At 45.5% G+C, this 26,283-nt stretch overlaps 1 protein-coding gene across 1 annotated transcript in view; it reads right to left on the reverse strand.

The window, feature by feature from the left end:
• ABCD2 (ATP binding cassette subfamily D member 2) overlaps nt 1–26,283 on the reverse strand; it is a 165,660-nt gene that overhangs the window by 61,585 nt on the left and 77,792 nt on the right. Inside the window, exons 5-7 of the mRNA XM_085654102.1 lie at nt 14,941–15,035; nt 13,181–13,326; nt 3,964–4,109 (exon numbers count right to left, since the gene is read on the reverse strand). Of these exons, the coding sequence (XP_085510228.1) occupies nt 3,964–4,109; nt 13,181–13,326; nt 14,941–15,035 (387 nt within the window). The remainder of the gene's footprint in view (nt 1–3,963; nt 4,110–13,180; nt 13,327–14,940; nt 15,036–26,283) is intronic.

A 26,283-nucleotide genomic window follows, 5' to 3' on the forward strand; every position in this document is an offset into this window, starting at 1 on the left:
CTTCGGGTTCAATGTTTAATTTGTATTGATTGATATTTAGTTTGCAGGAATAATTCAAGAGAAGATTTGTGCCTCAACACCACTGGGAGTTTATTTAAGATTGTCTTTCCATTTTGAAGGTAGTGGAGTGATCTGTTAGTTCACGTGTACTCACGTTCTGACCCAGGGGTGTGACTGACAATCAACTGAAAACCATTCTGAGAGGAAATTTCATAGCATCATATATTCTCATAATTCACGCAACTTCTTTGGGTTTACCTAAACTACTGCAAAGAGAAAAAACAGATTTACAGCCATATCAAGCATAATTTGAGCAACTACATTTTCACCTAAACTCAACAAGTTACTTCCTTGAAATTTCCCATTTAAAGATTCTCTACAACCAGAGAACTCTAGGTGTTCCACACATTTACACAAAAATTGAAATAACGAATCCAGGAAGGGAGCTTGCACTGGTCCTTTATGATTTCTCATCCAATCATTCAATAGGGGGAGGAGCAGCAGTGTTCGCAATAAAGTACTCTTTTCCTAAATAAACCTCCTTTATTCACTCATATCCCATGCCCCATGCCATCAAAGACCTTCATGGACGGACTCTTTCCTTAGGCTGCTATAGTGACTGTGAGAGAGTAACGCTGGCTTCGTCATGACTGACACGAGGAGACACTCTGGCATCTTACCACAATCATTGACTTGCTGTATATTATATTTGAGGTTTGTGCAAACTAAAATGCCAGATTTCCACAGAAAATCAATGGTTTTCAGAGAGCGGTCACATATTCATACCCCCCCCCATCCCCTCAATAATTTCTTACTACTTAAAACCCAAATACAGGGACCACATTTGTAAAAGAAAAAAAGTGTTGGTACTGGGAGAAGAACTTCACATCCTCCATTAAGCACTATGCTATGATCTGGGAGTTTGTCATTACAAACTCCACAGCACCATAATGGCTTTGCTGTAACCTGGGAAGTTTGGTATCAAACGTCTCAGCACATTAAACCCACTCTGATGCCAGTGTGGGATTTGATGCCAAATGCACTCAGAGGGCATCTTAGAGATGCCCCCTGAAAGACGACCTAACTCTGGCGTCCTGGCTGAGTGGCTGCTCGCCAGCTGCCGACACCAGACATGTTTCTGGAGCCGGAGGTCGAGAGCCTCCCACTCTCGCGGTGCGGAAACAAAGCACATCCTGGGTTGAGGGGTCAAGCCTCCTCCTCAGGATGGGCAGGGTCCACGAAGGGGAAACTTTAAAGGCTTGCCGCCTTTGTGAGCTGACCCAGACATTTGCTGCTCCCAGAAAACTGTCCCCGCCAGTTCTGGCCCCTACTTAGGAGGGAGAATCAGCAGGAGAAACCAAGATAGGAGATATGTGCCCACCTTTGCCAACCCCACCCATCAGGTGGGGGAGGCGAGGCGAAGTACAACTCTCAGTCCCCATCATCTTGAGGATGGGGGGACCCAGCCAACCAGAGTGAGGGTTGCATAATAGGGGGTGTACCCACCCCAAAGAAGGGACCCATTGGTTCCAACCAATACCTACCTGAAATGCCCCTAAATGTAGTATCTTGGGGCAACCCTGAACCTTGCCTCCTCAGACAAGCAAGAAGAGGAAGAAGGACTGAAGAGCTGTGCAAAAGGAAGAAGAGGAGGACATCAACTGGCCTGGCCCCAGCCCTAAAGGCCTGTCTCAACTTTTTCCTGCTCCAGCGGTATCCTGGTGTGTCCTGCAGCCAGCAGCCCCCCTGAACCTGGAGGACCTGCCCTGCCTTCCCTACAAAGACTTTGTCTCCTGTGAGCACCTGACTTGCTCAAGAACCAGACTGGCCAAATCTGCACCACTCTGCACACGATGCCCACGGCCCGAGTTCGAGTAGCCCGCACCACGAGGAGGTCTCCCTGGTGGTCCTGACCTGGGATCTGGTGACCCCTAACCTACCTCAAGCCTCTCAACAACGCCTGCAGCCTGTATCTGGAGGACCACGACCGGCGCTGGTAAGGGAAGCCAGACGCTTAAAGACACACCTGCACCTGATGCCCCACGGCCTTGGGTGGCCCAACCGATGGTTTCCAAGCAACCCCCAGCATCTCAACTTACCTCTCCAACTGGTGGTCGCCTCCAGAAAGACTTCGTATCCGAGCCTGCATTGTTTGTTCTGACAGAAGCTTCCCCATTGAAAACAACAGGGCACCCAATGTCAATCCACTACCCTGCTCCTGGCCGAACCTGTGCAGCTGTGGGTGCACCTTGTGTGCTTACTTGGATCCCCATGTTCCCTGAGCTTAACCCCAGGTGCTTTGCTCCCTCAACCTTGTGGCTTGCCCGAGAGCAGCCACCAACGGACTGCCCCACCTAGCCCCATAGGCTAACATTGGGCATCAGCACTCTGCACCCGGCCGCCCTAGTGCCACTGAGGGTGCTTTTTGAGTGCATCCTTGACCCTGAAGGAACCCTTGTTCTAACACCAGAAACTCACTCCTCAAGGCCGTGTACTTACCTGCAAACTGATAACCTCATTTTTCTCCATAGGATTGCATTGACTGTTTTCCTCTGAAAAACGTTTGCGTTGAGGATGTTTGTATGGAAACCTGAGAAACTGTGTCTTGATAAAAACTACTTTACTTACCTTCTATCTAGGAAATGTCCCAGTGTGATATCTAGGCATATTGCTCTGAGTAGAAAAAGTAATCTAAAAAGTAATCCAAAGTAATCAAAAAGTAAAAACAATTGTATTTGCATATCTTGCAAACCTGTAAGAAAAGTCATTATTTATGCAGCTTGCGTATAAACAATCGGTCTTGAAAAGAACAAATCTATTTACCTGTACCAAGTCTTGCTTGGTTCAATAAATAAAATACAAAAGGAAATATTTTTAATACAAACAATTGTTTTGAGCTCAGTCTTTGAGTGTGTGACATAATTTCTTGCCTGAGTGCGTACAAAAAATGCTTAAAACTACCCTCTGATAAAGCCTTACTGCTCGCCCACACTACCACAAATAGAGCGTAAGGTATTATCTACTTTTACCTCTGTAAGCCTTTGGGGATCCACTGGACCCTGGGCACACTATACCTTACTTTGGTTTAGTATATACAGAGCCAGCTTCCTACAAGACCCCACAAAGGTCTACTTATTCACAGAATTATCCAAGATCCTTTTCCGAACCACACCTAAAATCCCTACGACAAACCTACTGGAAATTGATGGATGAAAAGGACTCCATAGAGATCCTTTTAGCTCCACGGCCACAGCCTTTCAACAATGCAACCATTAGAATGAAGGGAACCCAATGCAGATGTGTCCTATCTGTCAAACATTAGGGCCCATACACCACGTTGTGACTTGGTGCTGAGCTAAATCTTAGGCACTCGTTTTTTTCAGGAATATGCACCTGTAATATGATAGCTGTGAAGACCTTTGCCTTTGTGCAGAAATTGGTGATGAAAGTAGATAGTATGGATGAATTCCAATCTGTGAACTTATAGTGAACCCTTACATTTTAGCACTACAGCACCGAGAGGAAAACACATTTGCTTGACGTGTCACTGGTATCTGGATTCTCCATCCTTTAGAACTCCCCAGATTATTATCAGGTGGGTTTAGTAAAATTAAATTCTCATTTTTCTTAAGGCTAGGGAGACTACCTAACACAAGTACATATATTTTGATACTTATATCTTTCGACAATCTGCCACACCTGCAACTTCATTTTTGGGAGCAGGTCTCAACCTATCACACATATATTTGAAACCTGTAATAGTCATTTCATATTTTTACAGCTCAATTGACTTATTTACTTTTCGTAAGCTGTGATTTTGCTTTGTTGATAAAAAGATGAATTCTATTATTTCATATATTTGCACGTGCTTTGATATGTTTAAGGATTCGGATTATTTAATCCGAAATCAACATTTACTTATTTATTTATTCATTACAGAGTTTAAACAAAGCAAGTGTTTACCTCCTTCCCTTTGCACTATGTGGTTTAGGTGCACAATGTGTAGAATGCATTCCAAATCCAGATCGCGGCAACCTTTCTCGTGCATGTCATCTACGGAGTCTGGATATATAACTTGATCCCGTAGAGTTCCGATGGACATGTAGGGCCTGGAAGCCAATGCAAACAATGTTATGAGACTCTGTAATTGTTTTTTTTTTAAACAGATTTTATTTCATTTTCATTTTAAACATTTCATATGCTTTCGTTAGTCATTTTGTTGTTTGTTGATATCTCGTATTTTCCATATATTAACAGTTATGTCATCAAAATACTGTTTATCTCTTTCATGAACAATTCCCCTCATAACTCCCCCCACCCTTACCAGTACTGCAGTTCACAGTTAGTGTTCAGCTATATGCGGTGACACATCTCTGATTAGATCACATGCCCTACCCCTCCTGTTGTACCTGGTCCGTAGTATATCCACATCAGTCTACTCATATTATTTTATTTTTTCTCATTGAGGTGTGCCCGCTCGATAACCCCTTCAGGATCTTGCCGTATTGGGCTCCCCTGTCGGGATTGTGTCGAGGACTCACCCGATTCTGGTTCCGGATGTCTCATACCCTCCACCAGTGCCTCCCATGCTCTAGCCCGTTCGATTGCGCCTATCCCTCTGCGTGCATTCCTGAGTAGCACCCTGCTCTCACATCCTGTCCAGGTTTTGAGCTCTTTCCACCCAGCTATTCAGCCTCCCCACCCCCCGGGTATCTTCCAGCGTCTCGTGATTTCACGCTTGGCCAATATGAAAGCAAGGTCTTGGAATCTATCAGTGACCCTTGATTTAGATGTGTGGGGAAATAGCCTAAGGAGGCAGTGCACCAACGCACAGGGTATCACTCGTTCAATTATTTTAGCCACTTCAGCCGTGACCTCCTGACAGTATGTGTTTGAGGTTGGGCAGCTCCAGGACATGTGCAGCATATCCGCCCAAGTTTGCTCACATCGTGGGCATCCCGCGTCCTCCCTGCAGAAGTATCGGTTAATGCATTCCGGGGTGAGGTAGGCCCGATGAAGAACATAAAAATGAATCAGTTTGAATCGGGCATTCCTCGAGAACCTTGGGGGTTCTGTCCAGTGATTTCACCCAGTCCTTATCTTGAATAGGAATGCCCAAGTTTGGCGCCCATCGGTCCCTCAGTGCTGTCAAGGGTTGGAAAGAGTCCTTGCCAATCGCTCTATATAGGCATGCTACCACCTTGATCTTACCACCCACCGTTGCTTTAGTATGGTTTTTGGATTTGACAGTACCCATCCCCCAAGGTCTCCTAATCGCTGCTGTTACCGCTCTGTAGAGCAGGAACTTGCCTTGAGGGATGCCCCAATCTGCCTGGAATGCTTCGAACAGCCAGAGCTCCCCTTCTCCATACTGGTCTTCCAGTTTCGTGGCTCCCGCCTGTACCCAGTCCTCCAAGCCCCTCCATTGACCCCCGTGTGGCAGCACTTGTATAACCGTCATTGGGAGGTCTGGTGAGTAGGGCCCTGGAGTGTGTGTCTTTTGGAGGCATCTGCCCCAACAGCTTCTTATCACTTGCAATTCATTTGTACATTCCCCTGGTGCCCTCCGGCCCTCAGTAGCGTTCGTAAGAGCACATCTCGCTCAGGGACAAAAGGTCCAATTTCTATTCCCTGTGTTTGTCTCTCCGCTATCCACTGCGTAAACCATTGCAGTTGCCCTGCTAGGTAGTACGATACAAAATCAGGGACTGCCAGTCCCCCCTCTTCCGTCTGTCGTTTCAGTGTCACCAAAGCCAACCTCCGACGGCCACTATGAGACTCTGTAATAAAGTAACAATGGGATACTGAACATCTTCATAGTAAGTCCGTCCGACATTTCCTGTTGCAGACTGCCTTAATACATTGAATAAATCAAACTCAAATGGGCCATTCTCTGCTAATTCCAGAGTCCCAGCAGTTTTCATCATGAAGGTTGTTGAGGTTTGTGATTCAGAGGTAGAACTGCAATCATTCACAAACAAATCTACAACTGTAACATGACCCTTAACTGTGAAATAAATGTCTTTAATTTCAATGACATTGACTTAGTTGTGATTGTCAAAGAATTAGGGAAAGTATTATTTTATGTTACTTTTGAATTTTGTAAATTTAAACATTGGTTGGAAGATCTTTGTTCATAACTTTGAACGTTATTAATTTAATTTCCCATCAACAAAGCTAAATTAGTTAGCACAGAGTTACAAGTTAGCTACCTATCTTAGCTCTGAGATCACATATGCCTTTCTCAAAATCATAGACTTTGCCTTCACACCCTTTCTGCTTCCCCTTCCAATCTGGTCTCAGTAACCTTTTCAAATAAATAATTCGGCCCGCCTAGGTCGAGAGAAGCATCACCGCAAGATCCCTAGCGGGGCCGCCTGCTGTTTTATATTGACTGCGGGTGGAACAGGAGGAGCGGCCTGTAAAGAGAGCTGTGTTTTCTTGTTTTAAAGCACCATTTACAGAACTTTGAAAACCAGTGATGGCTACAAACAGACCCACATGGGTAAGGCACTACCAGCCCCATCATGCTTTGCGAGCAATGTGATTTGCCGGCCCACTTGGGGCGTGACTTGAATAAATGAAGGGAAAATGTTGGCAGTAATGTTTGGCTGTCCTGGAGAGCAGTTGGCTTTGAAGAAGGGCATAAGCCTGAAACGCGTCGCATTAAACTGCTGGTCAGTGTGTTTTAACATTTAAGTTCCTGAGTCTGCTTACTGCCTGGGAGTGCATCTCACAAGATGGCAAACCTTTTCAAATAAATAATTTGGCCCGCCTAGATCGAGAGAAGCACCACCGCAAGATCCCAAGCGGGCCGCCTGCTGTTTTATATTGACTGCGGGTGGAACAGGAGGTGCATCTCACAAGATGGGATATGGAGGTATAGATATAGATATAGGGGCTTCGACACAGTTAAGGTGCACAACCAGCGAGTTTATTCAACCACCAGGAACTTGAGTACAGCGATGTCTAAGCAAGTCCTTGAAACACTTTGGTAGACGTGTTTCGGCATGATCGCCTTTTTCAATGCCGGATTCTCATGAAGGGTTCCTTATCTGGGAGTCCTTAAATCCACAAATGTTGACTCCTATTGGAGCCTGGGTAATCCCTCATCAGTCTCTTAAAGGTATAGTGTCCCTTCTTTCTAGCCGCACTCGTCTCAAATTCACCTGCTGAACAATAAAGTGCAGATCCATTCAGAGAGCGTTAGTTAAGCAACTAACGCTCATGTACATAATAATGCCCCAACTGACGTTGGCTTACAGGCTGCAAAATCATGTCCGCCGGCGAATTTCGTTCTGAGGGTCTGCTCACTATGGTCTGTGTCCCTTCTCGCAATGAATACTGCTTCCTCTCTCCCCAATGCAACATTGCGAACCTCACTGCAGGGGGGCCTCGCGGTGTATCATTCAATACACATCCCACTCCTGACGGCAACCGGGTAGCACCTGAAGGAGAGGGCGTGTCGATTACCAGTGCAGCCAAACTGGTGATGAATTTTATATATATATATATATATATATGTGTGTATATATATATATATATATATACATACACACACTGAAAAACAAAAAGTTTACAGGGACGGTATAGTTAGGAAATATAATTCTTTTTAAACCTTAGAAATCCACTGAAAAAAACAAAGGTTACAGGGACGTTATAGTTAGACTGATATTTCACTCGCACAAAACCAAAGACATTCGGCAGTTATAACTATAACTCGCGCCCCGCAATGCACTGCTTATGACCTCACATATGACATCACTGATGACTTGGTCAGTGACATACCGCATGACATCACTGATGACATCACTGATTTCAGCCCCGGGGGACCTCATCCCCCAGGGCCCGGCCTATATTTATTTCCTTTTTTTATTTAAAGGGTGGGGGCTAAGCAGCGCCCCTTCTGGGCCATTTTCGGCCCTGCAGACCCCATCTCCCGGGGCCTGCCCTTTTTCTTAAAAATAAAAGGTAGGGGGGCTGTGCCCCGCCACCCCTCCCAAAGCTGATTTCGGCCCTGGGGACCCAATCCCCCAGGGCTAGGCCTTTATACATTTTTTCATACCAAAAAGGGGAGCCCCAGGCCAACTTCGGCACTGGGGACCCCATCCCCCAGGGCAAGGCCTTTACTTAAAAAAAGAAAAATAATACTTAAAGGGAGGGGGGCTGAGTGGTCCCCCTTCCTGGCCATTTTCGGCCCTGGGGACCCCATCCTGGGGGGCATGGCCACCTCGCTGGGGATTGCAGGGGGAACCTGAAGGCCCCTGCAGTCCTGACCAGCTCCTGCCTCCTGCGAGAGCTGGCATTGCATTTTTCTACCCAGGAAGCTGCTGACATGCAGCTCCCTAGGTGTAAAAAGCAAAGTGTGCTCCGCTTTGAGCAAGCGAGCAAAATGCTCTCTCTTGCTCAAAGCACAGCACACTGTTTGCTATGGCAAGCAAACTGCAATGTCCCAGGGGTAGGCACCCCTGGACATTGCTGAAGCCGGCCCTGGGGGGTGGCCATCCACAGGGCCATGTAGGGCTCCTAGAGAAGGGCTGTGCAGCCCCCCTACTTCATTCAAATTTGCCCCGGGGAGGTGGTGGTCCCAGGGGCTGCATTGCGGGGTGGAGACCCCCACGCTTTGGTATTTATTTTAGCCCAGAGGAGGTGGCAGTCCCCGGGGTAGGGGGGTCCACAAGGCCCCCATATTATTGAAATTAACCCCAGGGAGGTGGCAGTCTGCAAGGCCCCCAATATTTTTTAATTAGCACCGGGGAGGTGTCTGTCCACAGGGGAGGTGGGGGGATCCGCGAGGCACCCCAACATAATTGGAAATATCCCGGGGAGGTGGCGGTCCCTGGGGCTGCGGGCGGGCCCAGTCGGCCTGCCCACAATAATGATGAAAAGTGCCCTAGGGAGGTGGTGGTCCCCGGGCTTTGATCAGCCCTAGGAGGGGGCCGTATGTGCCCCCTCCTATATTTATAACATGCCCCGGGACCTGGCCTACCGGGGTGTTATTTAAAAGCAAGCACAAGACCACCAGGAACACCATGTGACAAGTCCTGTGTACTGCTGCAACCGTTGTGTGGATTTTTACATAGCACAGAATTAAGCACAGGGGAAAATTAGTCAATTTTTCCACTACAAGGCTGTCATAAATATCAAACAATTTTCAGGGTGGAAAGGGGACAATCTAAGTTTGTGTGCATTCCAAGCTTCCAAAGCAAACCGAATCTTTGAACACCCTCTTCCAGCTCCTTGAGTGAGATTTACTGCTGTCGATTGTTACACACACATGGTGGAGAAATATGCAGTAATAAATGCATTTATGTCTGCAGGAATTCCTTAGTGACTTATTGGCAGAAGTAAATTACCTATGACATGTACAGAATAAGAGCATAGAGGGAACCTAAGTAAGAAGTGTTGGCTCGGACTAAGAAATGTCATGTAAATTAAGGAAGAACATCACTTAATATCAAAATCTATACCATAGACAGATCGTGGTGTCTCTCCAGTCTGGCTCAAAGTTAGTCCATAGGGTGACCAACCGTCCATAAATTTCACAGACCGTTCATAATTTGGATTTCGCGTCCGTTGTCCATGATGATCCCTTTTACGGACGCCTTTTGTCCGTAACTTTGGGCATTGCAGGGAGCAACGCTGTTCCCTGCATGAAGCCTCAGCTCCCTGATAGGGCTGCCTTGCACTCATCCTCGGAACACAAGAGCAGCCCCACCCGCCTATTGTCCTTGTCTGTGGCTGATTGCCACATACAGAATGATAATGGGCCAGTCTGAGCTGTTACAGCATGGGGTGGCCTCCTCCAGCCTCTGTCTAGGGCAAAGCATTCTGTCTGATGGAAGAAACGCGCAAACATGCAAATGCTGCTAGGTGAGAATCCAGCTCAAGAAAAGAAGCTGGTGAAAGAAGTTTAAAAAAGAGTTCTTTCACAGTCTCATCATTTTAGAAATGATGCATTTTCAATATTATATTTAACGAAGCCATGGTTGTGGCTTCTGTATTTTATGCAACTAACAACCATTGACAAAGCCAATAGTTCTGACTCGTTATAGGTGTAATGTTACTTGTTGTGTTATATATCTGGATACAATGACAGAAGAGGCAGTTTTTTCATCCCACTTAAAGCCCTGGAAACAACCAACACCATGTCACAGTGGCACTGTGCATCATGCATGACTCATGACTTCCACTTTTTCAGATTGATTATGTGCAGGGGTATAGTGAATCCTCCCTCTACCCCTTGCTTTAGGAACTACAGCAGGGGTAACATTCTTGATGGGCCTCTTCCGTTTGTAATTCTGCAGACAAAGGCTCAGCTCATAATTAATATGAAAAGGTGGGCGAGTGAGTAAGTGAAGGGATGGGTGAAAGGGTGAATGGATAAATGAAAGGGTGAATGGATGGATAATGAGAGAAAGGATGGATGAGTGAGTGGAAGGATGGATGAGGGTAAAGATAAATGGATGTATGGGTGGAAGGATAGATGGATGGATGGATGTGTGAGTGAAAGGGGGGATGATGGGCGAGTGAATGGGTGGTGGATGAGTGAAATGATGGATGGATTGATTAATTGATAAGTGAAAGGGTGAATGGATGGACGGATGAGTGAAAGGGTGGATGTAAGGATGGATGAGTGAGTGAAAGGGAGGGTAGATAGACAAAATGATGGACAGATGAGTGAAGGAGTGAAAGGGTGGATGGATGAGAGAAAGCATGGATGAGTGATAGGGTCCATAGATGGATTCATGAGTGTATGAGTAGATGGGTGGGTGGATGGATGGAATGAAGGTTGACTAAGTGAAAGGGTCGATGGAGAGAGAAAGGATGGATGGATGGATGGATGGATGGATGACTGAAAGGGTGAAAGGATGAGTGACTGGGTGGATGGATAGATGAGTAAGTGAAAGGAAGGCTGGATGGGTGAAAGGGTAAACGGCTGGATGGATGAGTGAATGGATGGATGGATAGGTCGAAGAGTGTATGGATGGATAGGGTGAAAGGGCGGATGGATGTATGAGTGAAAGAGTGAAAGGGTGGATGGAGGGATGGATGAGTGAAATGAAGGATGGAAGGATGCATGATGGATAGGTCTGCAAATGGTGGAATATGTTTGGCTATGGATGGGCTTACTTATATACTATTGGGCGAACTCCTCTGATGTGTCTGTAAAATTTACCCTTTGTCACGAAATTTTGTCCTGAATTTTGACCTCTTACCCTGAATTTTTGTCCTGAATTTTGACCCTTTGTCCTGAATGTTTACACTCACCGTCCTGAATTTGCACCCATGCCAGTTGGTCACCCTAGCAGTCCAGCTAAAAGACCATTTCAGTAAAAGAAATCTTCTGTTCTAAAAATCTGTTCCTATGCGAAAAGAAGGTTTCTTCTCTGAACTAGCTATTTCAAAAGAGCCACAAACGTCAGTGTCCATTGCGCTAGCAGGTCATTATAAATTAGAAGCAAGCGTGTCTCCGATGGTCTGTAAACAGATGTGCAGGAAGACAATTTCAATCATAGATACGGACTGATGTGCCCATCTAAACTGTCCATGTCTGCACCTGTTGTGAATTCTTTTTAACTCACCAACTCTAAATGCTCCATAGCTTTGCCCTTCCTTTTACAATACAATAGCATTCTTTTGTCTCTTCATTACTTTTCCTATCTAGATCACTGTGATTGCCTCCATCACAACTGGTCGGAGTCTATTCCACACATTTTTTAACCTTTCAGTTAACATTTTATTGTTACTCCTGGTGCTCTCTGTCAATGCCGCTTTCAAGCCCAGAATACCCGGGAGCGTCCATGGTGCCCTTGTGGTCCTACAAATCCCATTTTAGACACAAGTTGAGCTAAACTGACAATCAGGCAGACGGTGAGCTATGTTCTGTTATTGCAAGATGAGTATCTAGGCTCCTTTGCTCAGGGTGAGGGGCCCTACTAAAAACAAAGCCTAGGGCACCCTTAAATAAGCTCACTGAGAACTGCATGTCGCTTCATATCTCGTGCCCTCAACTCAGTGGACAGAGTGGAGTCTCTGAAGGTGGGGGCATTGTTCCATGCTTTCCCTCTTCCACCTCTGAGTGGAATAGGAACATGCACACAATTCAGGTGATTTAACATCCCATGATTTATTCATGTGTGTTTGAACTGGGGGTAATCAAATTGACCAGAACAATTCTACCCACAAGGGGAGTGTACAAATGCTGATTGATAGGTGCTACGTTCCAAGGTCACAGTGGAATCCCCAAGGGTTTTAATTTCCACTCCTTAAGTTAAACATTCTGGCAGCCCTTATTACTGTTTACCCAGCAGAACAAGTTTTGAAGATGGATATCCCACCACAAACATGATAGATATCCTGCTTGCCTTAATGCAATAGAATATAATGAACTTGTAATAAGGCAGACAGGATATCCCTCATGTTTGTGATGGAATAACTCCAAGTCCGCCCTTTCCTGCTGTACAAGCTATCACTGGCGCACTGAGTTAGGAACAGTGGCAGCTCCTCAACTAAGGCGGAGGAGCATTGCCCCACTTCTTTGCAGCAGTGAAAGAAAGGAAAAATACAATCATAATAACTTGATGTTATCATTTTATTTGTTCCTGCTGTGGCAGCATAGGGGCAGGGTGGGGCTGCTCTGGTCACAGGGCAGGGGAGGAGTTGTGGGCACACTGAAGCGTGCATGACACTTTGGCTGGCCGTCTAAAGCCGGCCAAACAGTCATGTGCACTTAACATGTCCTCCACCCAGGCTGCATAATGCAGCCAGGGTGGAGAACATGCCCAGGCCCCCAGTACGTGTCTGAGTGCCAAACTAAAGAGCTCAGACCAATCACAATGCTGCATTGCAGTATTGTGATTGGCTTAGGGGAGCCTGGCTGCTTATTGTTCGGCTGATGCGGAGGAGAGACGAAGTGGGAGAGAGCTGCGAGGAGGCAAGTGTCTTTTTCTTTTTTTACACCCTCTTGCCCCCTAGCCCCCCCCCCCCCCCCACCCTGCCACCCCAGATCTGTGCCAGCCATCACTGGTTGGGAATACCAACAACTTAGAATCTAGGAGAAAGAAGAAATGAGTACCAGATGCAAAGGTGAATTCTTAACAGCACCAAAGGATGGAAAAAGCATTATGCATGTTACGCAGCTACATCAAAGAATCAAAAAGTAATGAAAAACACATACCTCTGGGGGATGTAGAACATGTGCTGAGGTGGTGGCTTGTAAAGGACTCCTTCATATACTGGCCACAGGCCACTTAAAATTCTGAAGAGAGAACTCTTTCCACAGCCATTTGGACCAGTTATTAGGAGATGCATTCCTTCCTCTACCTAAAACAGTCATTTAAACACTTTATTCGATTTTTTCCGTATGTGCAACATTAAAATCAATGAAACAGAACCAAAATCAATACATGACTAGCATTATTACAATATGTTTTCTTTTATGTTCCCTTATGTACAGCCTTGAAGTATCATATTTCAAAATGTGCACAGGTACACATGTTTCTGCCATGCAACCTTGTGATTTTGTTTAAAAAATCTTACTACATTAACTTATTAAGTTTGCAAAAGTTAAAACAAAAGAGAATGCTTCTGATAAATATGTGTTTGTGAAGAAAAAGCACTGGTACACAGACAATTTTATCATAAAAATGTATTTAATTTAATTAAGAAAATTCTTTCACCAAAGATTTTGTTTGTGCTAAAGTCCTTCAAAAGCAAAGCTCGGCAAAGTAAGGAAACTTGAAAACGTTCGTAAGCTGAGCAAAGTGTGATGCGTTCCAACTTTATACCAATGTCTGAATCCCTAATGCTGATTTTTGTTGTCATAGGCAAACACAGATCATGCATGTGCACCATGATATAGGTGTGTCTCGCGGACAGTGGTCTTGTTGGACTGGGAGGGGTGCCCAAAGTGCTACCCTTATAGTGGTGGAAGGCTACTACCTTCACTAAGAGTTGAGCAGCCTGAGCGCAGTGGTGGCTGCATACCTTGTAGTGATCAGTAGAAGTGAACACAGCACATGAGTGATGGGAGGATGTGGGCCTGGGAAGAGTAGAATACCGGGATAATGCAGTACTGAGCAGTGCGTACATGGTGAGTGCATGTGCTGGCTGTATGTGTGCCCATGAGAGGTACAATACATGAAGGATGTAGTGCAATGCAGTCATGCATGTTAAATGTATGTGCTATGAGTGGTACAATACATGGAGTATGTAGCGCTGTGCAGAGCATGCGTAGTAAATAAATGTGCTGGTTGTATGTGTGCCTATGAGTGGTACAGAAGAAGCTGAGCAGTGTGTGTGGCTTGTATACATGCACTGTGTGTATGTGTGCCTGCGGATGGTACAATAAAGGTAGGGCCCTGGTTTCCCTTTTGGGAGACCCAGGCCAGCATGGTGAAACATAGATAGGCTGTTTGCGGCAGGGGACCTGCCTCCCATGGGGGTAGGCACAGGATCTGGCCACAGGCCAGACCCTGTGCCCAAACACCTCCATTGTGCATGACCTTCGGTCTATGGGAGTGCAAGTTATACTTTTGTCAGGTACGCACAACGGGTGAAAAAATATATGTAGATAGATAGATGGATGGATGGATAGCAGCATGTGTGTCTGATATTGTTGCATTTTCAATTTTCCAGGAAATTCAAACCCTCACACTTATCAACCACAATATCTACGGATTAAGTGATAGGAAGGGAGAAATACAAACAAGCAGACAGATTGAAAGACCAATGGACAGATCAACCAGGGGCAACCAACATCCAGAGAGAAAGACAGGCAGGCAGGCAGACAGATTCATAGAAAGATGCTTAGATAGATTCACAAATAGAGTTTAAAGATGAGTAGGAAGGTAAGTAGCTAAGATAGATAGATAGATAGATAGATAGATAGATAGATAGATAGATAGATAGATATTGGAAGAATCAATAACCTCATACCTTAATATTTAGACTGGACACCACCACATCTCCGTTGGGGGTAATGATGGGTACATTTTCACAAACGATTCCATGCTCAACATCAATAACATTTCCTACAGATGAAGCAAAATGAACAAACTTATGGTAAGGGCCACAAGTGTGGAAGATAAAATAACTTAACACAATGCACACTCGGGGTTGGATTGGCAAAGCGGGCAGTCCACCATCGGCCGCTGGGTCAGGGCCTGAGTGCCGGCTGTGGGCCAGTTTTTGTGGCTGAATTTGGACCATCTTTAACTTGGCCCTTGTGTGCCCAGCTGAGATTTAGAACTTAGAAGCAGTGCCCTTCACCAATTTCTCCACCACCAGGCTGTCACAGTTAGACCATAATGGACTGGGAGGGTGGTGAGTGCAGTAGCATCACTAGGGGGAGTAGGTGTTATTGTGGAAATTGGGCCATTGTCACCTCAACCTTTGAGGCTGTGGATGGGGCAGCCCGGCACAGAAGCACAGTCTTTGTCTACAAAGGCTGACGAGTCTCACGGGGAGGCCAGGTCGGATATTGTGTCCACTAGACCATTTTCAATTTGGCTGGCCCACCCACATTTCAAATATCTGTGTTTTGTGTAGTCACAATTTTTACTCATCATAAGTTAGCACAGAGGTTTAATGGGCCTGCTGCAAAGTATAACATGCAAATCACAGATTTGCATTTTATGGAAATAGGCCAATGGGTTGCTGCTTTTGTCACAGAGGCCCTTTTGTATGTTACTATCATTCCACTGTAGCACAGTGAGCAATGGACCAGCATCAAGGAGCTGCATGAAAACTGCAAGACATGGGAATAGGACCACATTGATTTTTCAACCTTTCTTCATTCCAAAGATGCTAAAAAGAATTATTTTGGTAGTAATAAAGTCCTATTTGTACAGACCACCCCAATTGCTGCATTACATCATAAATCATAGCTGTGTTTCTCCTGATAAAGCACTCTGAACAGAGAATGGCTAACAGTATAAAAGATATGTCACTTTTACACTATGAAACCCTCATTGTCTTGTGCAACCAGTGGCGTAACAAAAGCATCCCGCAGGCCCTGGGGTCCAGGGCCCCCCCTCCAGCACTGACAGGTCACTGGCTTGGGAGCCTCCTGCATATACTTGCCAGTGAGGGGGCCCTCAAGTTTCATTACGCCACTGTGTGTAACATTTTCTATACATTGATTTATACACTTAAAGACAAGGTTCATTGTCTCTGTGATTCAGCTAGATACCCCCTCACTTCCTGCACTCTGCCCATCTCCATGATACTCATTTTATTGACCGTTGAACCATGAAAGGCTGCATGTACTGGTCAAGATTGGAATCTGTAACCATAAGGTTAAACACAGATCCCTGGAGAGGATGTGTTAGCCCACTGCGGCAACAGATACGGCTTCTCGTCGCAAGACTCTGCCCTGGCTGTGATTATGTCATAAAAGCAATCTTCTATGTGCTTTAAAATGCAGCAAGCGGTCGAAGCAGGTCAAACCAGGAGAGAACAGCAGACTGTTTGCAGCCCGCTCTATGTCACCTGGAAGAGGCGAAAGACAGCAGACCTTGAATCAACACCCTTTGATGGGTCAGCATTATGTCAGAGATGGGCACCATTGAGCAATGAATTACAATAATTTGCCAAGAGTCACCATCAAACAGCCAGGATCAACTTTATAACACGGAGGGTACACATGGCCACAATATGTAAAGAACTACCACAATTTTTAATGATCAGCATTATGCCAGAGATATGCACTATCATTCAACGGATGCTCACAATATAATAGAAATTGCCAGCATTATGTCTAGGCCAGCATTATGCCTCAGATTGACACTATCAGACCACATCTTGGTAGGAATTACCACCATAGTGCTAAGACCACTGTGGATAGCCACAATATGCCAGAAATAATCACTGGAGTACCAAAACCAGTATATGCCTGTGGGATCAACATCATTCCACAGATGTCCACAGTTTGTCAAGAATCATCACTGTAAGAGTGGGCATTATGCCATGGATGGCTATATTGTGCAATGAAATGGCCCGTCATATTAGGGCCAGAATTTTACCATAGGCAAACAGTGTACCATGGATTTCCACAAGTTGCTAAGAATTATCTCCTTCACACCAATGTCCAGTATTTTTCTAGGGATGGGAATCATGGATAGATGGTTACAAGTTACAAAGTAAGCACAGTGAGCACAGGATCCCCATCTGGCCCCAGACATGGGTCCCTTGCTAGCTGCGCCACTGGAGTCAAGCTAGCCTGGCTGATGAGGGATGATATCCCGAAACCGGTCACAGGATGCTTGCTTCCGGTCCATGGAGGACCTGGCCTGGCAGTTCGGGATGGACTGTTCCCATGGGGTGCAGGGTCAAGACTGATTTGCATATGTCTGGGTCCAAACTGAGGTGACGTGGAGGGCATGTTTAAAAGGTTTTAACACTCCGTCCATTTTATTTTGTGATGCTGTTGTGTATATATGTTGTGTCATTCTGAGGTAGCTGGTTGGACTGGCTGGGACTGCACTAGGGAGGGGCAGGAGGGTTTGTTGTGCCTCACAAAGTCTCTGATAGCCAAGTAAAGGATGGGGGATGACTTTATCAGTGACACTGGGTGGATCTCTTATTTTTACCCATGCTGCAAACATTAGAAAGGGGATCTCTTTTTTTAATCTTGCAATGTAGGTGGAAAGTTTCTTTCTGCTTACTCTACATGCTAACGTACTTCATCGTTACTGGAAATGGGCATTCTACAGCATGACAAGATAGTCATTTTCAGGGAAACCCTAAGAAAACATGTATCCTCGAGGAGCTATCGCGATCACACCTACAAATGTTGGGTTGCGTTTAAACACACAGTGCTTTAGTGTGAGTTCTGTCAGCCCACACAAACTTTTTAATACTTTTCTTCCGTTCAGGATTGAGCTCATCCCCAAATTAAGCATGATTCCATCACCCCAAGATATATGGAATGGCAACAGAGATGTTTCTCTTTTGTATATCAACTTTTGTTGATTGCACAATCTATACAAGTCCACAAACAACTGGAACATATGACTTAATGTCTGTGAATACCACATTCACTAACAAAAATTCTATTGATCTATTCTTCAGAATAAATCAGAATTACTGTACATTTCCTTATAGGAGCGCTAGAAGACTAAGCTAAAAGGAAATAATACTATAAATGCAGGTGTTATATGCAAAATCTACTGCTGTGAAGTGTCACGATGAGGAATAGTCTCATAGAATCTGATCTCAAATATAAAATGAGCTTCTTTCCCACACAGGGCTAGAAGTTGGCATAGGTTAATATTTTGAATTCTAGAGCTTTATGCCGATGAGACGGGATAACAAGCAGATCAAGAAGCTCTGAAGGCAAAGTGGCAATCCATAGAAGCACAAGATCACACATTGCGTTCTTGTTTTTCTGGCAGTAGTGCTATTCTAATTATAGTGGCCAATGGAAGATCAGCTAGATAAACTCATTGTTACCCTGGTGTCAATTGTGTTGGAGCTGCTCTTCCTCAAATGCCTTTATTCTGAGAATCTACACGGTTTCTGCTGCCAAACTGTTATTAGATGTTTCTAACTAAAATTGCCACAAATCACTGTCTCACTTGTATTGAGCTACCCATGCCAATTGGGTATAATTAATTGAATTGTTAAAATGATGTGCGTCTTGTTTGAGAAGTATTATTATTATTGTTATTATCACTAATAATATTTAGGTCTAGTGAAAAAAACAAAATATTACCTGTCTTGTCAGATTTTTCCGCATTGAAGAAATATATAGAAAAATAACCCAGAAGGCATTGGCTCTGTCTCTTTAGCTATTCCTTGCTTGAAGTGCCATTCATATTTTGGATCAAGCCGCTGGACACATAATATGCAGTGTGGCATTTAGTCAACTCCCTTCAACCATTGCTTTGTTGGCAGTGTCATTCACATTTGGATCAGCCCATATCGCAGTAATACTGTAATTGGAGTGTCATCTTACGTGACGGCATTTCGCCTATTCACTTTATGTCCACATTGACAAGGGGTGAGTACCAGCAGGTGAAGAAGTTTGTTTACTGATGCACTGTCGCAGAATATGCCAGTGGCACCACCGGCATTGCTGTGGTCGCTTGCTCAGGTTTCAGCAAACCTTGCAGCCTCCTTGCCATGTCAGACTGTAGGTTGGATAGAAATAACCTGAGATCAGTGATCCTGTATTGAGAAGAGGACACTAGTGATGCATAACATGAAGGCAACACTCCGTCATGAAGGTCTAGGCACATCACACATCCCTTAGAAAGCTGCAGCTTCTTATCTATCTGGGTTCCGAAAACAGGGCTGGGTGTTTAGGAAAATCACTCTTGATGGAGCTGGGTGTTTAGATGGAGCTTGTATGAATGCCATAGGTGACAGAGGGAAGACCGCTTCTGCTCACCCCCAGCTTGGAGAGGCACTTAAAGTCAGGTCTGAACTTCTCAGTGGGGCGAGAGAGATCTGCCGCTGATCCTGGCACTGGAAGACGCTGCATGCTGCCTGACGGGAATGTTTGTGAATAACTGAAGCATTCCACACTTCACATTTTTTTACTTTCTTGAACGTGACGCCTTAAATGTGACAGGTATTCTAAGAGTAGGGTCCCCTGCATACTGTGGAGCATGACTAAAGCAATAACAAACTGACAAGACCTTCCTGGTCAAAATCAAACCTGGGTTGCTTATGTTTCTGTCCGGAACAGATCAGGCCGGCTGTTCGTGCTGGAGTGTTCCACTTGGAGCAGGACCCAGGCTCTTTTGTATATGGCTGGTTCCTATCTGAGGTGGTTCGGTGGGTAAAAAATTATGAACTGTACCGTAGCCTGAGTAATTGTTAGTGGCTGAGATTAATTTAAGCATTCCACCCATCCCAATCTTGATTTCCTCAATGCAACTCCCGAAGCGTGATGGATCTGCCCAAATGTGGGTCACGTGCTCACTCTACCACAGGACTCATGCTCAGGGCAGACTGGGACCCAAAAGCAGGCCTGGAAACCTTTGTCAGACCAGCCCCCATACTGCCTGAAGCAAGTAAGCCCAATGAGTGAGCTCGACCATTGCAAGATGGGATTTGGGGAGTGTTTCTCCCTTAAAAATGTGGAAATAATTGTGAAAATGGTGTACCATGGCCCCAGGGAAAAAGCCAGTTCTGCTCAAGGGAATAGAAGAAAGGCCTGAGGTCTGCTGAGAGCCTGTCGCACAGACGAGAGGCCTGGTTACATTGTAGGCCATGTATGGAGAGGCCCTTTCATACAAGTGGGAGGGAGGCTGCACAAACATGCCTGAATCAACAAGGACTACCCATGTGTTTTTGCTGCACAGACGGCTAGTTGGTTGTCCTCACCTGTGGCTCTGAAAGCACTTTACTAGCCCTTAGTGAGAACACCAGGCCAGCACTGAGAGCACCTGATGCTGCTGCGCCGCAGGAGTCTGGAGCAGCCTGCACCTGCTGCACAGTGACAGCGACGGGCCGTCTGTGCTTTAAACCAAGGGATTTTCATTTTGTTTCAAAGTGCGGGTGCCATGCACTTGTCACTGTCCTGGCACTCGCAGGCAATCCTGCTCCGAGCTCCTCCTCATGCCGTGAGTCATCCCCAGCTAGGAATATGCCTTGGGCCAATGCCTGCCGATGTGCTGGAGTCACAGGCCTACCTTATGCTCAATGATGCGGGAGTGCAGGAGCCGGGCTATTTTAACTGCCATAGTCTTTTGTTCCTCATTTCTGCTGTTTCCTGTGGTCACTCAGTTAATGTGGACAGGAGCCAAGGTAGCTGCTTTTGGTGTGCATGTGCAGGAATGTGTGTGCGCCCTAAAACCGTTCCAAAAAATTAAAACAGGCAGCAATTGCAAGTTACAGCAGAACCGCATAAGTCCCCTCACTATTCGAGGGGACCAAGAAACCTGGGGAGGCTGAAACCAGGCTCCAAGGTCAAGACTGGCCTCCAGGAGCCCGAGCCACCCGGAGGATTGCCTGCTTGCCCAGCTGGCCAGTTCAGCCATGCTCTTGCTATACTTTACTAATGAAGACTCACTAGGCAGAAACAGTGAGGGGTGCTTGTGTTCTCATTCAATGGGAGCAAGCCTAGTAGTTCTGACTGAACGGTTCCTAACCGAGCAGGGCCAATGCGGATTTGCTTATGAATGGTTTCTGTCTGAGGTGGCATGGTGGGCACAAAACAATGGACAGGAAAGTGGTCCAAGTAAGTACCATGTGGTTAATACAAGCACTCCACCCATCCTTTTTTGTTTTCTCTGTGTTACGCCATAAGTGCGATTTGTATTCCCAAATATGAATCCCATTCCTTCTATGCCACAGGACTCAACCTGTACCTCAATGATGAACCCCAACTATGCTGAAACTATTCTGCAGTTGCTTCTGTTCTTGTTCGGGGGGGAATCGGGCAGTTCTGGCTGGACTCTTCCCATTGGAGCAGGACCAAGGCTGATTTGATTATGGCTGGGTCCTGTATGAGGGATGACATGAAGGGCAAAACAAGATGGACTGCGATGTGGTCAGGGCCGGCTCTAGGGCGGTGCGACCGGTGCCACCGCACCGGGTGCTGGCTTCCAGGGGGCGCCGTGTTTGCATGTTTATTGTTATTTTAAAGCACCTGCTGCTGCCACGCTCGTTTCCTCCAGCAATTTCCAGGCAACACAAATATGTCAGGATAAAGCATATATAGCACACTCTCTCAGATACATATATAGCACCACTCAAACCAGTGTAGGGTGTCACAGCACTTTGCATTACACACACATTACAGAAAGACAATCAATCCTACTTGTGTAACTCAGCGTATAGGAAATATTACATAAGACAGAGGACAACAAGGTGTAGGAGCCACATGTCAAGCATACTGGTAGGCAGAATAGTTTAATAATGCTTGGTCTGGATTAGCACAAACTCATAATTTAAAAAGGAACACCGTAGTTGGGGGTTCTCTTTAATAATGAGAATAGATTTCTGCCTAAATTAATCCTTTTTGCAACATTAATCTTTGCTCAAATCTATACTTCGCAGGGTGCATGCAGTTCTTTGAGAAACGTTGATAGTTCACTACAATTACAAAGTGCATAGAATATAGATAGGTCAATGGGTTACTGCTTTTAAAAGAGACATCATTTTGTTTCTTGCAATTTATAAATTCAAATCCTATATTAGGATTTTCACCTGTAAATTGCACGTAAAAAAATGATGTCTCTTTTAAAACGACCTATTTACATTCTATACACTTTGTAATCTGCTCGGTACTTGTTTTCTACTACAGGCAAATTAACCCTCTGCACTACTTTATAGTGAGTCAAAACCGCAATTAAACAAAACTCTGATCTCTCTTCAGGAAGAACATTAATCACAGGAATCTGGGAGAGAGTGGTTATGGAGACTTTGGCACTGTTAAAGCTGGTGCTGAGGGAATCAGTCGTGGAGGTGGTCATTGGTGGGGGCGCCAACAAAAATTGTTGCACCGGGTGCCACCAGCTCTAAGGCCGGCCCTGGATGTGGCACTGGATAATTACCAGTGGCTAAGGGTCATTCGAGCATGCCACCCATCATTTTCTGTTTTCCTCAAGGCCTGTCTGCTCTGTGCAATCAGACAGCATGTAGAGCCTTACCATGGCATAATCTCTCTGTCACTGCTGCAGAGGCGATGCCACTGCACGTCAATTCAAAATGCTGCATACTGTGGTGGTGGCTTGTGTGCATAAACACCTGCTGGCTACTTCAGTTTTAATTCCTCTTTAAAGAGGATATGTGCATCTCCCCAATAAAACTGCTTCTACAGCAGCTCCATCAGTGTGATGGCGATTCCCCTTGAGGCAGACCACCAAGCACTGCTCAACAAAAACAAAGTGAGCTTCGCTATTCCTGACAAACTTAACGTGTGTATTTACGTTATGATTCCACCAATGACGTGGTATTCTTATAGAGTATGGTGATAGAGGTTGTAGATTTGAGTATGGCTCTTTTTGGGAGACTGACTGTAAAATGGTCTAAGATCAGGTTCTTCAGAAGCCAGTAATTGCATTATTAGTCAGGTTTTACCTTAAAATAGATCAGTTTTTATTCGATGACCTTGAATGTGAAACGACTCCTGTTTATTCACAAACAGATGAATCGGATGTTAATATTAGGCCTGGCTTTGTTTATCGCTGCTTTCTGCTCTTTCTCTTCAAGCTGGGTCAAGCAAGCGAAGGCCACTTTGGCTGAAAATCAAAGGTCTGCATGCCGACAAGCACAGGCCTACCTGCCCAAAGAAACAAGCATTGGCATAGCCAATAGGTCTTCCCTTCGGGACCTTATAAGTGTTTAGCCATGCAACAGTTGATGTTATTGCACCAAGGATATTGTGCTGCATAACTAAATATTTATAAGGGCCCAAAGGTGATACCTATTGGCTATGTTTTTCAATAGTGAAGGCAGTAATCCTTGTTATTGGCAGGGGGAATGTGCACACTGAGCAGCATTTGCTGCTGCTTTTGGGCCAGTCCAGACCTGGTTGCATCTTTTTGTTATTATGGTGGGGAGAAGGGTTTACATTACTTATCAGGTGACATTTGTGTTAGAGGTTGGCGCTCTGTGTCACATGACACCAAGTACTATAATGTGACCTATCCGTAGCTGCTTCCTGTTGTGCGCTTCATGCGAACTGTAACACCATGAATCCTGACTTGTTAATCCTAAATACTTGAGCTGCTGTCGCCCTTCATTTCTTTCAACTTTCCCTTTAGATTTATTTATTTCTGAATGGTGAAAATTTCTATGACGTACAGATAAGCCAGAAAGAACCACCAGGAGGCCGCAGTTACTAGCAGTACATGATAGCGATAGTTGGAAACAAAATCTATAGGGGCTGAAAAACTTAATTGGATATAATGACCCGCCACCCATGTATACTGTTTATTCTCGCTTCAGATTGGGGGTTCTGCCAATGGACCAGCACTCCAGGCTGTGACAAGGTGTTGTTGCCACATCTGGTCAGTGCCAGATTGACACCAGAACAATAGAAATATCTGCCCATTAGGTATTTCTTACATCAGCTAATAAAACACTATAAAGCACTATAGCACGGCCACTAGAATTAAGTGGCAATGAAGAATAGGGTTGACACAATTATGCAGCAAGGAAAGTCGAATATGTAACATAATGTGGCACAATATGTAGCAGTAATATTTCAGTTTTTTTACAGTTTAACAACTACTAATAATGTATGAGCAAAGCTGCACCTCATTTGTACCAGTTTAAAACCTGAATGCAACAATCATCAACTGAAAGGTGACCAGTTAACCCTTGCAGAGGGTTTGCCACTTCGTCGAACCACATATGACCCCTTTTGTTTAGAAAGTGTCTACACTTGTCTATGAATACCCTTGTCTACACTGTGTGCTACAAAGTGTGAAGGGTACAATGGGAACGGTACACAACACAGAAGGTGTACCTAATGAAGGTAAGAGCCGTGGGTTAGAGGGAGCCAAATCTTGCAAACCTTTAATGCAGTTTCGAGCTTAGCAACAGTTTCTGAAAGGAAGATTCTAGAGTCCTCACTGTAAGTAATGCCGAGCGTGGACTTCGGAGACACGATCAGTGTTTATTTATGCAACGGTAGCTGCCTTTCATTCAAAAGACTGATCGTGACGGATTGTGCATAGTTTGTACATTACAGTACGTGTCAAGTGTGTGTGTGGTGTGTACACTACAGTACGTGTCAAGTGTGTGCGTGGTGTGCACACTACAGAATGTGTCATCAGTGCGCCTATGACTACCGATGTTGTTGACACGTTGTAGTTGTGGAACAGCTGCAGGCTTGCATTTAAAACAGAAGTATTGTATTTTTTGGTGGTCGGTGCCCCTCCTCACATGCCTGACTTACTCAGACTGCTACCGATCACAGCTGTGAGGAAATGAGGTGCCCTCCCTTGTTCACCTCACAGCACTGCGCCTGCTCCTGTAGCATACAGCATAGCGCCAAGAGGAGTAAAGAGGAGCTAGACATCCAGGGGAGTTTCAGTACGCCGAGAAAGCGTGTGGCCGGGGACAGAGGAGAGGTACACATAGGAATAGGTGTGTGGCTCTAAAGGTGTTCAGAGTCGGAGGCTGCACGTGAGTGTTACAAAGCTCGGAGGGTGCGCGTCGAAGCACTGCCCTCTGTGGGGTCTGCATGTGAAACAGCTGGGAGACACGATCAGTATTTATTTATTCAACGGTAGCTGCCTTTCATTCAGAAGACTGAGCATGACGGATTGTGCGTAGTTTGTACATTACAGTACGTGTGAAGTGTGCCTCTCGGGTTTAAATAAGCATCGGCATACAAATAGAACATGATGACCAGTACGGGGTTGTTTGCTTTCCCCCACGCCCCAGTGACACACTCAGGAGTGACACCCTCCGTAATGACACCCAGTAGTGATACATCCAGGAGTGATAACCTCAGGAGAGACACACAGGACTGACAAACTTAAGAGTGACACGCCCAGGAGTGACACACTCTGGAGTGTAAGTACAGGGGCCCCTGTCCCTGCAGGCTGGACTCATTAAGATGTGGCCTAATGGTTAGAGCATATGATCTCGAAGCTGGGTAACCAGGTTATCTGCGGTTCAACCTCTTGTGATTCTGGGCAAATCACTTCATCTCCCCGAGCCTAACAAAACATGGATGTGCCCGTCTGCAACAGCTGGTGCTCGTGTAAAGCGCCATGATACCTCCGGGTTGAGTTCGAGCTATATAAAACTGCATGACAAAAAACACGGCTCTGCGGATCTTACACGCACGGAAATTGCTTGTACTGTCTCCATGCAAGGAAGCTAGAGATGTTTAGGAACGACTGCTGTGGCACGAAATGCCATGAAGGTGCTTGTGTGTGACATAGAAGGACTCCCTGCAGATAAATCACGGATTACAGTGACATAGCGCGTGACAGTAAGAAAATAACAAGCGCTTGCCATGACGTTTTCGTCGCCTTTTTCTGCCTTCCCACTTGGACGGCCTCACCTGCTAAAAGGTTTCTTGTCTTTATGGGGCCATGTGTTTGGCCCCATAAAGAAGATAAGAAACCTTTTACGCCAGCAGGAAGTCAGACGAGCCAGTCCAACTGGGACGGCTCTAAAAGAGAAAAGTGTACGTCACTGGAAGCTCTTTTCCAATGGCTGGCCACCGTTTAGCATAAACGGTGACGCCAGCCAATGGAAAAGAGGGGCGGGGCTTAAACCCCGCTAGTGAAAGCTACCCAAAAACATAAGATCTCACCAGCGAGACTGCGCATGTCTGCGCAGCCTACGCTAGCCGAGACCTAA

Source organism: Triturus cristatus, chromosome 4_1 (genome assembly GCF_964204655.1).
Source record: "Triturus cristatus chromosome 4_1, aTriCri1.1, whole genome shotgun sequence".
NCBI classification, from domain to species: Eukaryota; Metazoa; Chordata; class Amphibia; order Caudata; family Salamandridae; genus Triturus; species Triturus cristatus.